This window comes from Melospiza melodia, chromosome 9 (assembly GCF_035770615.1).
Source record: "Melospiza melodia melodia isolate bMelMel2 chromosome 9, bMelMel2.pri, whole genome shotgun sequence".
Lineage (NCBI taxonomy): Eukaryota > Metazoa > Chordata > Aves > Passeriformes > Passerellidae > Melospiza > Melospiza melodia.
The window spans coordinates 17,903,162-17,919,062 of NC_086202.1; the positions used below are offsets into that span (position 1 = coordinate 17,903,162).

The 15,901-nt window shown below is 39.3% G+C and overlaps 1 protein-coding gene across 2 annotated transcripts in view; it reads right to left on the reverse strand.

The window, feature by feature from the left end:
• The window catches only part of WDFY4 (WDFY family member 4), a 114,260-nt gene that overhangs the window by 82,988 nt on the left and 15,371 nt on the right, over window positions 1-15,901 (reverse strand). For both annotated transcript variants that reach the window (XR_010028711.1, XM_063163594.1), the window contains exons 9-16: window positions 15,443-15,603; window positions 14,615-15,067; window positions 14,125-14,229; window positions 13,082-13,272; window positions 9,871-10,481; window positions 5,818-5,911; window positions 1,080-1,294; window positions 107-207 (exon numbers count right to left, since the gene is read on the reverse strand). Coding sequence is in view for 1 of the 2 variants with exons in the window: in XM_063163594.1 (XP_063019664.1) it covers window positions 107-207; window positions 1,080-1,294; window positions 5,818-5,911; window positions 9,871-10,481; window positions 13,082-13,272; window positions 14,125-14,229; window positions 14,615-15,067; window positions 15,443-15,603 (1,931 nt within the window). In the remaining variant the exon portion in view is untranslated. The remainder of the gene's footprint in view (window positions 1-106; window positions 208-1,079; window positions 1,295-5,817; window positions 5,912-9,870; window positions 10,482-13,081; window positions 13,273-14,124; window positions 14,230-14,614; window positions 15,068-15,442; window positions 15,604-15,901) is intronic.

A 15,901-nucleotide genomic window follows, 5' to 3' on the forward strand; every position in this document is an offset into this window, starting at 1 on the left:
TAGGCATACTCCAGCTTCACAGGGACTGTCTTGGAGCAACAGCAACAGCAATTTCCAATCATTGTAGAGACATCTCTAATTCAGACCCTGTTCATTGTGTGCTTACCTGCATCAGCTGAATCACTCCCCTGACAGGAAAGGACCTTGGTCTTCTTAGTGCTGGGTCTAGAAGGCACTAATGGAGAACCTCCCAGCCACAAAAATTGCCTAACATAGAAAAAAATAAAAGCAATTTTAAGAAAGGAAAACAAGCCAGACACTTGGCGTCACAGCAACCATGCAAATAGAGCTTAGACTTCTGGAGAACAATTTTTTTTTTGTTGAACACCAAATTTTAAAGACATCCCAAATAGAACAAAAGAAATGTTTTCCATTGTAGCAACACAAGTATTTTGCTTGCTTTATATTTCCTTTCAAGATTTTCATGTTGAAAAAAATCAGATGTTGCTTTTCTTCATCAATAATTTTGAATAGCCCTAATTTTTCAGGAAAAAAAAAACTATGGGTAGGGGGTTCTTCATTGAGTCCTTTTATATAAATCCTATTCCCTATTTGACTGAAAGAAATACAGTCTTCCACTGAATATTTAAATTCATCTGCACTCTGGTAGCTGCTAGGTACTGTAATGTCTAGCACTTCTTAGCATTAATGAAGAAAGTGCAACCTCAAACTGGAAATAGTGACTGAGGAAGAAGAATGCACTTTTTATTTTTGAATCTGTCATTGACATGGATCTGAGACATGAGGAAGTCATTTTTACTCTGCAGAAAACAGCTTCTCCATATAAATACCAGGAGAGAAGAACCCTGTTTGTTTTACAGTGACTTAATCAGTTCATTCATAAGAGGCTTTATAACCCCTGCAGTGATGATGCAGAACACTACAGACACACACCATCTTCAGGAGTCATTTAAGCATATACCCTGCAATCAGTGAGGAAGGAGGATTAGTTGGGACTTGAAAGAAAAGTCTGAGTCTTGCTGAATTAGAGCACTACGTGAAGCATCTAATTATTTACTAAACTTTGCCAAAAAAAGCACCACTAAAGCAAATTGCTTCCATTAGATACAATCTTATACCTTAACACATGTGGCTCAACAGCCTGTGATGCAAGCTTCTCAAAGACCCTGGTGAGGGGCAGGTGCAGGGGGTGGCTGTCACTGCAGAAAGCATCCTGACAGGAGGTGATGACTGTGCTCAGCAGGCCACACTCACACATCACCTGGCGGCTCTTCTCTGACTTCACCAAGGACTGGATATGATCAACCAGAGCACACTGGATCTCCTGGGAAAGCTGAAATGGACACAGAAGTAAAGTCAGAGAGCTGGAACTAAACTGTACAGGACAACTGATTTATTCTGCTTTAATTTGTTTTTCAATTGTCAAATCCCTGAGTGTAAACATCTGGTCCAGAAAAGAAGTCCCTGAGGCGAGAGGCTCAAGCAGAACTGCATGGCTGTTCTATCAAGCTCTGCACTAAAACAATGTGCATATATTCATCTGAGCAGCTGCCTGGCCATCCACAGCTCAGCTTTCCTGCCTCGTCTCTGTGGCAGTGAAGGAAGCAAACAATCAGCTGGCATTCAAAAACAAGGCATCACCACCAAGGACAGGTTACTGGGCATAAACTCCAAGACCAACACAGGAAATATATAGAATATATTCAGAATATATATAACAATAAGCCCGTGGAGAGAAATATTGATATGATCTACTCTTCATTCTAAAAGCACTGTTCTTAAAGAAAACTGTATCAAGCAATGCCATGAAACAATTTTAAACATTTCTCTATATGTTTTGCTGAATTGAAACTTTGCTTCATTATTGCTTCTTAATGATCTTTAAGACTCTCAATTCTCCTAAATTATCTTTAGAGCAATTTGTTTCCAGTTAGGAATGCATTGTACCCCATTGACCTAACTAGATTTCATGTAAAAGTAACTGGATCATATATTTAAACACAAATCTTACAAAGATTAATTATTCCCTATTTCAAAGAGCTTTCAAACTTTCTCACATGATGTTCCAGGAAATAGACATGCAAACTTTTAAAGAAAAGGACAACAATGGGGACAGACACACAAATAAAGGCAATGGGATTTGATTTTATAACATGAATGAGAAGCAACTGGATTCAGAATAAGCTTAAGTGGAAAGAGGAATTGAGCTCTTTTTCATTCAACCAGACAAAGCCAACACAGGACAATTTCAAAGCCAACACAGGACAATTTGTGTTCAAAGTGCCCTCAGCTGCAGCACTTAGAAAACAATACATCCGTTGTAACATACATACTGTTTTTGCAAACTCAACTAAATTTGTCATATCTGAAGGGTGTGTTCTTTGTATAATATTTCCTAAGGGTGAGTTCTTTGGATAACATTTTCTTCTCTCTGAAGGACTATTCATTGCCAGGGACATACCTTTCACTGTGCATAGCATTACACACAGAAAGCATCCACCAGACTAAACTACATTATTTCAGAGTGTTTACAAGTTCCACAACTTTTTAAATCTTTTAATTAACATTTTACTTCATTTCTGACTATATGCAGGAAAGTATGTGTAAATAACACTAAACAGAGGATGTCACGGGTCTTGACTAAGTGAAGCAACTGTTTTACTCCAAAATAAATCCAATAAAAGCATAATGGTGTACAAAAAGATTGATTGTTTTCATTAGCCTAGCAGCTCTGTCAATACCAATATTGCTTTGTTTTGAATAAAATGAGCTGTTTTCATGGATTTTTGTTCCAGTAAAATGAGATTTTAGCGGAAATATTAAAGGTGGCCAAGAAACCATGCTGTGTATTTCTGTGTGCATGGATTGATTTTCTTAACACTTATTACTTGCACTGTGAATCAGGATATTGAAGGTGCAGTTAGAATGCAGCTGAGCTCTGCCTCAGAGTTTTAAGGGCAAATGTCACCTAGCAATTTGTCCAATCTGCTTAAGTAATTCCCAGATTCTTTCTCCTAAGAGCCCATAGTTTCAAAACTTGGTAGCTGAATTTAATTCACTGTTATTCATCTTCAGGGTTATCATGCTATTTTAAAGGTATGCAAAAATGATGAACTTTTGTCACTGTGCATTCACTTCAAAAGGATGCAATTTCTTTAGATTGAAGAACAAAATAGCAATAATTATGTGTGCAGAAATACCTGAAAAATTTAGCTTTTTTAACATCTAAAGGGAGAACAAGTAATTTAGCCTAAATTTAAAACAGGGATAAGTGTCTTTTTAAAAATTGCAAAATCCTTATTGATGTTGATTTCACAGCAGTGACTATGACAGCAGCTCATTATACAAGAGACATGGACGAAAACAAAAAGGAAAAATCCAGCTGTGTAAGCAATAGTATTACTTAGCAAAAGTGTAAATAATTTACATGATTAATTGTGTGAGGATTATTTTTTGTCAGTATTCAGAAGAAGCCTGCCAGGATGATGAGACAGAACTGAAAAAAGCTCTTATTCTCTTCTAAAAAATTCTTTCCTTTCCCTTACCCACTTTTGTCAGATCTAGATGATCTCTGTATCTGACATTACAAATGGGAAAGATTTGTCATCTTAAAATTTCAGTCAAGAATGACATATGTCTGAAAGGAAACGTCTTTCTTCTCAAGGCAGAAAATACACTGTGAATATCCTGGGCCACATATCTGAAGTGGATAGGAACCCATCTCTATTTACAAAGTGTTTGAAACATTTGCAAGGCAATCTTTCATCACTGAACAGACAACATATTAATGAAAGGAAAATCTATCTTGTATGTGGTCAAACAGAGTCTGATGGAAACAGGCTTAGTTCCAGTCATAGGCATGAACATGAGCAATGTCCTCTAAATACAACTTACTGACTTGAAAACTGCTTACTGACTCAAACCTCTTGGTCAGTTTAAAAGTTTTAAGCAAGTTTCTGGACCCATGAAATTCAAATTATTTTTTTCTCATGCCTAGCAATGGCAGGAATATACATCCACAAATCTATTATCTTCAGCTCTTAAATGTCAGAAAGTATAAGGAAATGGCTGAAGTGCAAAATCACCTGTTTTACTGTCTGCTACTGGGTTTTCTACACTGACAGGTTCAGCATTGCTTCAGCCCATCATTTCCTGAGTCTGACAAAGGTCACTGAGAAGTTGCAAAATTGGCAGGAAATTGATATTATTTCTGAGGGTCAGAATTGAAAGTACATTAATTTTATTGAGTCCCATTAAAGTTTCTGTAAAAGCAGTGCTTTCTCATTGCTAATTCTTCACACACGATCTGAACTGATTCTAAGATTTTTCCAGATTACTCTCAGATGCTTGGACCTAAAATATTTATCATGGCACTAAAACAAGCAGAAAGAGATGAGTTATTGTCCCTTCTTCTCCACATTTTCTCCCAAAAAGGGTACTTTTTGATTCAGTCTAGTCTTTTCAGTCTTAAATTCAGAGCAAGAAGCCCCTTAAGAGTTTTTCATCAAAGTCTGCAGTACATCCAGAAAGCCATTATTTCATCTCATCTAGCTGTTAAATACTGTAGCACTAGAAAAAGAAATAGTAACCTGTTTGGGACAGAATATATCTACCCAAAGAGCAATTGCTTCAGTTATTTTCCTTTTGGCACATAGCTCCCCCTCACTAGCCACTGGGGTTAAACCTTTTGCATCAGATCTTACCTGACTCCTGTGTTCCAAGTAGAATCTCCTGGCACAAAGCCAATAAAGTCCAGCCTTTTATGTCTCTACCTGGCAGCATCAGTGAGCTCCCCAAGCTCTGAAATATTCCCTTTATTCTCTGTCTCATTCAATGATTTTTCAATAGAAATAGCCAGGAAAATTCTATTTTTCCTTTAACCTTTTTTCAGGTTATTTTATGAGTATTCCTCAAGACATTTGTTAACTCCTAGGTAGGGTTTGACTCAGGACTTTGCATAATAGTGGTCCAATTTTACCTGAGGCAATCATATTCACAACAGAAATACTAAAACACTACCAGTAATAATTTCTTATTGACTAAGAAAAAAGGAATAAGAGAAAAAAAGAAAATATGAGCATACTTAAATACATAACTGGAATTTGTGCTGTAGTCCTTCATACTTTTAAGAACACTGCCATCTACTGAGGATCTCAGAGGCTCTCCTTCTTACAGAGCTCAAGTCCTGGAGCCAATTCCAATTTCTCAATGACACTCTCATCCAATTAACCCTTCTACTTGTTTTTCAGAAATTAATTACTGTAATTAACAAAATTTCACTAGCTGGTGCCTTGATTCCAATAAACAAGAGTTGGAATGTGCCAGCAGTTCCTTTCAGAGCTCTGGATGAAGAACCTGGGTTTATTTCAGTCCCTTCATGTGTACTTTCACTGCATGTTAGACCAAACAGCCAATACAATCCAGGCAGTATATTTATTCAGAGTGGGTGTGTATATATCTGGATGGTTTGACAAAGAAAAACACATTCTAAGCTGCATTAAATGTTTATGGACCATTAGGTCTGAAGGGTCAGACTGTTCTGGTTGCTTGGTCTGTTGGCTATACTTAAAACAGTTTTCAAGGCACTTCTACATTATGCCTTTGCAATAAGTATTCTGGGACCAAAATCCATACACTGCATCAGACAGGCACAGAAATGCTTTGGCAAATTGACAACCAATAGTTTTTGTTGTTCTTACATCTACTGACGCAGTGAAATTTGTGCTGTTCCTCCTGACAGTATTTAGGTAAATTTTAGTATTGCCACATTTGCAAAGACTAAGCAATTCCTGGAAATGATGCTACAGAGAAGTAGAAGACACTGTTTGGATGGCATTTTGATATATTCAGACTCACCTGAGCATATCCTTCTTTGTACAGCCTTGGCAACAACCTCACCATGACACAGACAGCACCTGGTTGTACAATGGTGCAGTCTCTCATTTCCAACCTGCAGTAAGAGGACACATCATAATTATCATTAGAACAGCAAAGAGGTTCTAACCATGTTCCAGCAGAGCACAGCATTAAATCCTCCCAGCAGCAACCAGGCTCAGCATTAGAAACCAAGCAAATGACCCAGAGCAGCTGGATGCCTCCTGAGAGTAACAAAGACAGGACATCACCTGCTCATGAGCTGACATTTCAAGGACCTGCACATTCAAAGGTGTGAGGCAGCCTCTTTAAGCAAATTTTGCCTTTGAAGGTATTTGCAGAACAGAAAATGGACAACCAGAGGAATCACTGATGCATCAGTCCACAACCAGTGCTATCCTTTTATTTTCTAGAAGTTTATAAATTGAGTTATGCAGTATCCTTTGTACTTTAAAATAAAACAGGAATAAGCAAAGGTGAGACAGTCTTGATGAAATCAGTATGCCATCCTCCCCTTCTAACACTAGAATTTGCCTAAAGTAATAAAGTAAAATTGAATAGCTTTCCCACAAGTCTTCATTTTTGCCACTTAGGACCTTTTTATGTTCAGGCACAGGAAGGAACTGAGGAATCAGAAACATCACAGAGAAGATCTGCTAATGCCATGATGCAGGCTAGAGGTCAGATATAGCTCAAAGATGAACCCACAGCACAGTAAAAACTCTAGCTTAGGCACTACAGGCTCATCCTGTTTAGAGTATCATCAGCATTTCTGGGTGCACCTCTGAACTGGAGCTGTGATGTGCACTGTCAGAAACATCTGTCCCAAGCAGATCTCACAAGGAAAGCAAAGGCAACATCTTATGGCTGTAATTAGACTGACAAAATAAAGTATAATACTTTATGAACTGGATAAAACACAAGGTACAAGGATAAGAGTAATTAAAAAAAAATAGTTTTACAAGGGATGTAAAGAAAGGTAAAAAGGCTGCAATTAAACATGTTTGTCAGCAACTCCCAAAAAGGCTCATCTGATACAGCAGAACAGGGAGTAGTGTGTAGCACACTGCCACACAGTGACAAATAATTTTTACTGCACTCTCAAGAAGGATAATTTCAAATTAATTGTTCTTTTGCAATATTTTCTGTGCAACAAATCAAAATCAGGTCTGGTATAAAGAGTTGCTGCAGCAGTGGTTTCAATGTGGGTACATAGACCTGTACTTGACATGAATGTGGGCAAGCTTTTAAATATCACAGAAAAAAAAGTACATTGAAAATACACTCTCCTCCCATCTCCCTGAGAAAACCCACACCATTTTAGAAGAGAATAATCCCAGCTCACTAAAATGAATAGGGACAAAATCATGGCTGGAAAGCTTACTGGCTGGAAACAAGCTTGGTGTGCTGGCCCACGCCCAGGTGAGCCAGAGCGTGCCCAGGTGGCCAACAGGGCCAATGGCATCCTGGCCTGCATCAACACCAGTGTGGCCAGCAGGAGCAGGGGAGTGATTCTGCCCCTGTACCCGGCACAGGTGAGGCTACAGCTCGAGTGCTGTGTCCAGTTCTGGGCCTCTCACTACAAGGACCTCAGGGTGCTGGAGTGTGTGCAGAGAAGGGCAACAAGACTCAAGAAGGGTTTTTAGGAATAATATTCTGAATAATAAGAATTCTCGGTGCTCCTCATTTTATGGCCTGTCTTAGTACAAAAGGTGTGTTCCTGTACTCCTCACCTCTGCAAACAGCCCCTGTCTCCCACTCCTACCCCAGGGCTATCCAATCAGCCCTGTGATTCCACTCCATCTATCTCATCAGCTTCATGGTGTGAACTGCAAATCTGCTCTGCACTGGTGCTACTTAAATAAGATAAATAAGAGGGTTTGGGTACAAAACGAGATGTCACAAAGAACCTGAAGAGCCATTAGCACAGTGAGCTGTCTGTGGTAACAGCAGCTGCAGCAGCCATGCTGCTGGGGTGGGCACAAAGAAGGAGATCAGCCTCAGTTAACACAGCTTGCAGCAAGCTATGTCCAATCACCAGGAACAAAAGGATAACCAGAGACCCCATCTGCCACAAAAGGTGTTTCAAACATTACTGCAGGAGCACAGAGGGCTGGTTTTGAGATGGGAAGGACAGAGTCAATTCCCAGAAGTTTGCAGCATCACTGACTACAAGACACTGGAAGGGGATAGAATATTATCCAGCATTAAAATACTAACTTTGCTATGTATTAGCCACAGGCTCCTGCAGGATCACCTCCCTTCCCTGCCTCCTTGGGAATATTAAATATGTGTTGCAGGATGGGGTATCAGAGGCCACCTACACTGACTGCATTGAAGTTCTCTTTTCAAGCTGCTGCCTGAAACCTTTCAGGAGGAAGTGTGAGTGTGGATTACAGCTAAGAGGAAGCTGCACTACGGGAACAACAGGCTTGCAGAAACTATGGGATTTCTTATTTTTATTTTCATAAAATTTACTGGTGGAAAAGGATACAGGCTGTATAGCTTGAAGATTGTCAGCTTTCCAGTACATGTTCCTCTTTTGTGTTTGCATACAGCTGTCATGGACAGTCTCCAACCTCCCCTAGCTGATCTGGCTTCCTTTTGTGCCTTCACATCCCAGAATAAACAACCCCAAATCAGACAGACACTGTGAACTGAAAGGGTCCCAGTTTTCAGGATTAATATCTCCGCAGTGGTCTGCAGTTACTGCACAACATCACATCTCAGCAGGCAAAAGAACACAAGGAGATAGGAAGCCTTGCTCATTTCTTCATTTCAGTCCTAGTAACTTCAGAAAGACAGACAGAGCCACACCCCTCCCAGCATTGCCCCAACTTACTCTTTCTCCCTTAACATCCATACAACAGACAGTATACTTCTCACAACTACCACCCTCTATGTCCTCTATGCGCACGGACCCATGTTCTTCCAGATCAGGCTAGGAAGATCTGCTTGGCAAAGAGCATTTATTCCTCCTGAGCTACCAAGTCCTCTCCCCAGCACTGAGTACTAATCAGAAACTTCCAGTATAACTTAAAGACTAAACATGGAGTGAACACGGTAAAATCTGCTGCACAGGGAACAAAGAAATCCACCACACTTTTACTTGCTTCAAACAAGTATAAATATAACCAGAAATGCTTATTCAGCCTGCTTCAGTACTCAGGGAAAAGGGTTCTGCTGACTTCAGTGACTGCTGCTATGAGTGGCAGACATCATGTCTTGGTCTGTAAATTGGAAGATGACTTTGCAATAATCTACAGTAAGGGTTGAAGAAATCTCACGCTTATCAACTTAGCCTTTTTAAGCATAACTCCAATCAGAAACAAATTTGATAAAAGGATTGAGATTCAAGATAAAACTAGAGAAAAATGAATAGACAGAAAAATCTCATGAGTTACAAAATGCAGGTGCTTCAAAACAGATAGCTGACAGCTATGCTGATTTCTGGTATAGTCTTCCCTTCCTACCAAGGATATATGTTTTGACATAAACCTTTATTCAATGAGGTAGGCAGCATGACTGTTTCTTTCCCAATTTTCTCTATTTCAACATGAATAAATGAGAGTGTGTCTGCCCCTGTGCTTGGACACACATGCATGTTAAAATACCTTAGTGTAACTTCTATTTTCATTGTATCAAGTGACTGGAAGCAGCTTTCCACATAATTGAAAAAGTCAAAATTGATCAGAGCAGGTTCAAGCAGTGACCAAGCGCAAGATTTAAGTCCCACCAACCTTCTTCTAAGACTCCATTCCTGCTCCCAGTTTGCAGGTGTCAATCTTCAACATAAACTCTGCAGCTCTTGGGGCTGTGTGTCCCACTGATGCACTAAATCCTTACACCCCAATTTTTTATCATTTACCTTTCCAAAACCTTTCCAGACTTCCGCTGCCTGGAGGCCTGGGAGTTGGGATTGAACTGGTTTGTTTACCCTTGGCAGGTTATAGCACACCTTCCCTCAGTTTGCTACCATATAAAATGCACATATCACCCTTAGTACTCTATTTCCTGTAGTAAATAAAGGCTTACTTCTCTTCAGGGTTCCCCCATAGCATATAGGCAGAGGCAGGTAATTTGTTGACTGGTCTTTTGAAAGGAACAGGATGCTCTTCTTGAGCTTGGGGGGCCTCCTGATCATCTCTTGCTTCTTCTCCCATCCCTGGCTTCCTCTCCTTAAAGTAGCTTTCCTGATGGAGGGTTCCTTTGACCATGTGATCAAGAAAATTTAGAATCCAAATGCAGTTTTTTAGCCATTCTGGGAGAGGTTGTGAAGAACAGAGTGCTGCATCCAAGAATTCTGGAAATGTCCTTGTCTTCTCAAGGCTCACAGGAATTTGCTTTTTCCCTCCTGTCCAGAAGCATCCGAGTGATCCCAGATCCTCTGCCATCTTTTCAAAGAGGCCATTCCTCTGGAAGAAGGTGCTGTTGACAGGGTCTAGGTGCAGGGCTGCAGTTATCCCCTGAAGAGCATGGAAAACCAGCTCCAAGATGCAATTCTGCCCAACTGCTGCCCACTGCCCAGACGGAGGGTCCTGCAGTGCACCCTCCATGTCTGACAGGAGGGACAGGAGCCCGTTGAATCCACTGCAGGTTCTGAAAGCTGAATGGCTCTTGGGACTCTCCAGTATCCTCAAGAGTGACTAAAAATGTTAAAAAAAAAAAAATTAAAAAAAAAAAAAAAAAAAAAAAAAAAAAAAAAAAAAGCACTTAAATCAAGGGGGAAAGAAGTTTTAGAATACTTTAAAATCACAAGCTCGCACAAAAATTCTTTGACCAAAATTTCACTCTGAGGGGGAAGGGGAAGGTGGTCAAAATAAAGGTTATCACTGCACAACTTCTCCCTTTCCCCATATACCCAGTGAATCATACAACCAACCCTTGAATGCACCCTTAAGCGCCACTAAAGCAGTCAGGTACAGAACAGTGCTCACAGGAGGAAGCAAAGAAATCAAATTTCCTGCTTTACAAATCCCAGTCACTTTGGCCAGAGGTAGTTTCATATCTTTGGCTGTATTTTACCAGTCTTCTCAGACTCTCTCAAGAAATCTGCTTTTGCTCTAGATAAATGGAAGTAAAGATTAAATTGTAAATACTCTCACATGGAAACTGGCAGGAAGGGACAGCTCTCTACAGACAACTCTTCCTGCAGCCCTGAATGCACATGAGAACCCACACTAAACTTTTGCTCATATGACTGAGAATGCCCTTTCCATAAAAAGACCAGTGACACAGGATGGCATAAAGAATATTGCAAGCAGCAGGCTCTCCTCATTAAGAAAGACAAGAATATCTTTTCTCAGCTAAGGTATTTTTAAAGTTTGCACAACACTTCAGAGGAAAAAAGCCATAAAAAGTAAGATCTCAAGACAATGAAGTCATTAGATTTTATCTAACTTCAATAGGATTAAAGCACATAATAAGTGAATGCCACTTGACAATATAACATATATAAAACCAACTTAAACTATTTTCCAATTTTGAATGTTATGGGCTTGCCATTTTAAAGCAAATCTGGAAAAGTTATTAAGAGCTGTGGAAATAAAATTGGTGAGAAAAAGGAGCTTGCAAGGAAACAGTCTACTGCATTTGAATATAATTGATCCCAAGTTTTTGAGGTGTTGCACAATTCATTTTGTACAGGGACTTTTCAAATTTGATGCTGTACTTTTGCACATTGGAAAGGGTTAATTTCACATATAGATCTCCCCAAGAGATATCCAATGGAAAAGCTTTACTTCACAGCCTCCTGAGGAGGAAGAGTTTTTAACAGAAATATATCTGCCTGTAAGAGGAGCTAGGACTGTGAGAAAGGACTGTGAGAACTGAAGGGGGAGGGGGCACTCTATTACTGTCATTCAATTTTGTATGATAATGTATCAAACCAGGCAGAGACTTCTGAACAGGGAGTAAATTTAATAACTTAGAGTTGAAGTTATCAGGATGGCTTTAACACATTCCAGAGTAGGTCAGCAGTAAACACATTTCCCCCAGCTTTAACTCAGTTAAAATTTAATCACCTATGAGTTAGTATTCCTCTGTCTTGAATCTATAAAACTGATGTCTGCTGGAAATCCCCTAACTCAGTTACTGCTAACAGAATTTATTTTGCACATTCCATTATTTGTTATTCCTCATAATTGTCCACGTGCCACACTGGAATACGGCAATGCTAATCGCATTTGGACTCGGGCTTTAACAGCTAAATATACATTAGCAAATCAATCTGAATTTGTGTGTAACACAATCACAGTCCCAATGGATAAAGAAAATAAATTCATTTGCTTACATTATACTTTAATACAGTTATCATTTGTCAAAATTAGACACTGAAGTTGCATTTATTTTCATATTAGTTTGGACACCATACTCAACTTTTCCACAGGTATTGTTAAAGTTTACTATTTCAATTCAAAGCTATAAACTTCATCCTTTTAACTTCTTTCAATAACATGGTTCTTTTGTTATAGAAGCAGTTGTTATATTGTATGGGAAAGTGAATTGCATTTACACTTGTCAGAGAAGGTAGAAAGAAATTTTAAAATCAGCGCATACAATAGTGTTGAATTCTAAAAGCAGTGCTTACACAGTGCTGCATTCTAAAATCAGTGATTATAAGAGTGCTGCTTTTCACCTGGATGTCTATGACCAATAAACCAAAAAAAAGCACCGTGATTCTTTCCTCTGTTTTCATTGCTTAGGATCAGACACTCTGGAGTTAATAGAGGCTATGCCTAGTTCTAGTTTCTTCCTCCAAACATTCATAAAATTCTTCCTTTCCATTGCCTCATCTCTTTTTACATGTGTTTACACTCGTGTTTGTGAGAAATGACAAAATTAAGGACAGCAAAGTTTCAATCTTGGAAACTTATCTGAATGAAGCTGTTTGTCTCATGCCTTTCCTGACTCTTCCAATCTTGCTGCTTCACATCTTGCATCCTCTCTCCACAAATCCACTTTCATTCACATTTGTTTCTCCTTTCTCTGTCACATTATATAGAACTGCTCATACAATTGTGCCTTTAGCATTTCCATTTTTCCCTCTTGCATTACTATTTATGTCTTCAAAATACTTTGTAATCTGATACTGAGTGAAGGTATTGACCACACAGGCATTGCTAAAAATCAAAGTGCCCAAGTCACCATAAACTAGAGTTGGCTTATGGCTCTTTCTTCTGCTTTTACATCTTGAAAACAGATGGTTCCCAAGAAAACAATGTCCAAGTGAAAGCCACATTATTACCTTCAGAAGATCTAGTTTCAGGTGCAGTTCCCATTGAGTGGAAGAACAGAGGGCCCCAATAATAATGCTCATATATTCTTCATAATTGATGACTGATAACTGCTCCAAGATGCTGAGGGTAGCACTCCTGTAGCACTCATCATCCAAAAATATCTTGATATATGGCACCATTCCATAGTCCTTCAGAACAACTAGGGACAAACACATTGTCACTTTTCAGTTAAACTACCCTTTGCTTGTAATTTTTACAGGGAGATTTTCAGTGTTGGTGTTAAGTTCCACATTTCTAAAAATACAGCAGGACAGGTAAGAGCAGCTGGTTAAGCTAAAGATGACACAAGCTGAATGGCACAAAAACAACTAGGGATAAAATGACTGGATGACCATGATTTCCAATCATCAGAGATGACAAGTTCTCAATACAATAATGAATAAAAGGACACCTTATTTTCAGCTTAAGCATCTCTTTCATTTAGGAAGGGAAATTTTGATGATTTCCAAAAATATATTTACACCATGCAAAACGCTGCAAACATGATGATTCTAGGGTTCCATAGTGAATTGAGTGGATTCCTGTATTCAGTAGCATTCACTCCTGTGCTACTGTGTTCCACAAGATTCCCTACAAACAGGTATAAATTCTTAGCTATAACACAAATATAGGAGTGTTCCTCAGCATGCACCTGATCCAATCAAGATTTCAAATGACAGATATAATGGCAGAAAATCTGGATGAACAAATGATACACAAGAGTCAAGTACACACTTTTTTTTCCACAAGCTAACTCTATACAAACACTTCAGGAGCATGTCCATGGATGAAGGAAACAAGCTGACTACTGGGGGCAAAGCTTATAATTCAGGATGAGAATACCTTTGTCATATTTCCTTCTAGTGTAACACAGTTATCCCTACACTTCTTGCTTTTTTCCTCCATTTTTCACTGAAGCACAAAAGTCAGAAAATTTCTTTGTGCTCCTTAAGACCATGGCCACTTACCCCCAAATATCACAAGGGTAACACAGTCATGTGTATTTCCTTACCCGTGTTCCTCACAGACCTTGCTGTAAGGGCAGCCACCATTTTCAGCATCACAATGCTTAATTCCTTCTCAGTGCCTTCTTTCGGGTTAGGCAGAGGAGTTCCAGCTGTCAGCATATTAAAAGTTATGTTACATTATACAAGAAATGGAAGGAAGTATTTTTCTTGCTCCCATCTCAAGCTTGCATTATAGAGAACCCCAAATTAAGACTTGTTTAAAAGTGTGGGCTGAAGGGTACCACCCAGAAAAATTCAATGTACACTAGCAAAGAAAATCCCAGAGCTGTTTAGGCTAGGCTAGTGAGCAGAAAAACAAACAGCAAAGATTTCAGAGAGGACCCAGCTTGTGTGCCAAATTTAGGCAAATCAGCTTGAAGACAAAATCTAGCTACTCAGTATAAAAAAAATACATAAATTTACTGTAGAAAAAGATTATTTATTCCTATTGATCTGCCTTCTTCTGTGGTTGTTGTGAGTGGCTTTAAGCTGTACCTGATTTCCTCAAGATCTTGGCTTCCTTCCTCAAGAGTGCCAGCAGTAGGCCTAAGAGCCCAGAGTCACGGAAAATGTCACTAAATAACAGGTCCTTCTGGATCATGCTGAGAAGGCACTGGAGAGCTGTTAAGGTGCAGAATGGCACTATGTTTTCCTTTATCAAATACTGAACCTTCTTCAGAATCTCATGGGGAACATAGGACAGGCTCAGGACTATGGACTCCACCAGTCTGAAGAACTGGACTTGGACTGGGGGTGGTTTGAAGTGAATGATGTCAGTGAATTGGTTGATAGGTTGCAGTGTCCATTCCAGAAGAAAGAAGTTCACTCTGTCCCAAGCCCATATGGTACCAATTGCTGCCAAGATTCTTCCACACAGGCGCTGATTATTACTTCTCTGGAAAATGGATTGCAGCACCTGGAAAGGCTGGAGGTTTTTCACTGTCATTCCTGTGTGGAAAAAACCCAGGAGAGATCATTTTTACATGGCACTCATGTAAAAATTATCTCTCTGCAAGTATCCTGATTGTAATGTTAGATCATCTGAAAGTGGAAATGAGAGCAACAGACATGAGAGATGTGATGGGGAGGTATATTCTTGAGCTTGGATGAAATGCTAGAGCTAACATGGTCATTTCAGTTTGATGTAGGTGGCATTCAGGCTCCAGCAGCACTAACACATAGATCTGAAGATGCCACATCATACTCCTTTCTTCCATATTAAGACACAAAATGAATAGCGTTGCATTTTCCTATGACCCCTCTACCCAGCCACACGTGCAGATATATATACACACATACACACTCACATATACACCACCGTACCAGAAGACTGTGTCTGTTCAAAATCAAAGTGTGGCAATTGTGGGTGCACAATATTGCCAGAAACTTTCAGTTCGGTTTTTCCACAGGTTGTAAGGCAAGTCAGCGTGGCCAAGATCTCATCCAGATAAGGGTCTCCTTCATTTTGCTGCAAATCCTCACATCTAGGAATAAAACTCAGGACAGTCATATATTTATGCCATAATTATGAAACACTTTGGGTACATCATCAGGCATGGAGCACATTGGAGTTACACAGAATAACCCACACCATAGTGGCATACTGAATCAGAACAAAACCCACAGACTGAAGGAAACTGAAGTGACACTGAAAGAGTCTTGTTAACAAATGGAAGATAAATATTTTAACTTAGTCCCATTATATGTCCTTAAAAAAAAAAAAAGCTAACTCAAAACAAGTCAGATTTGGAGGATAAAAATTTAAAGTTTGTGAGAATTCAA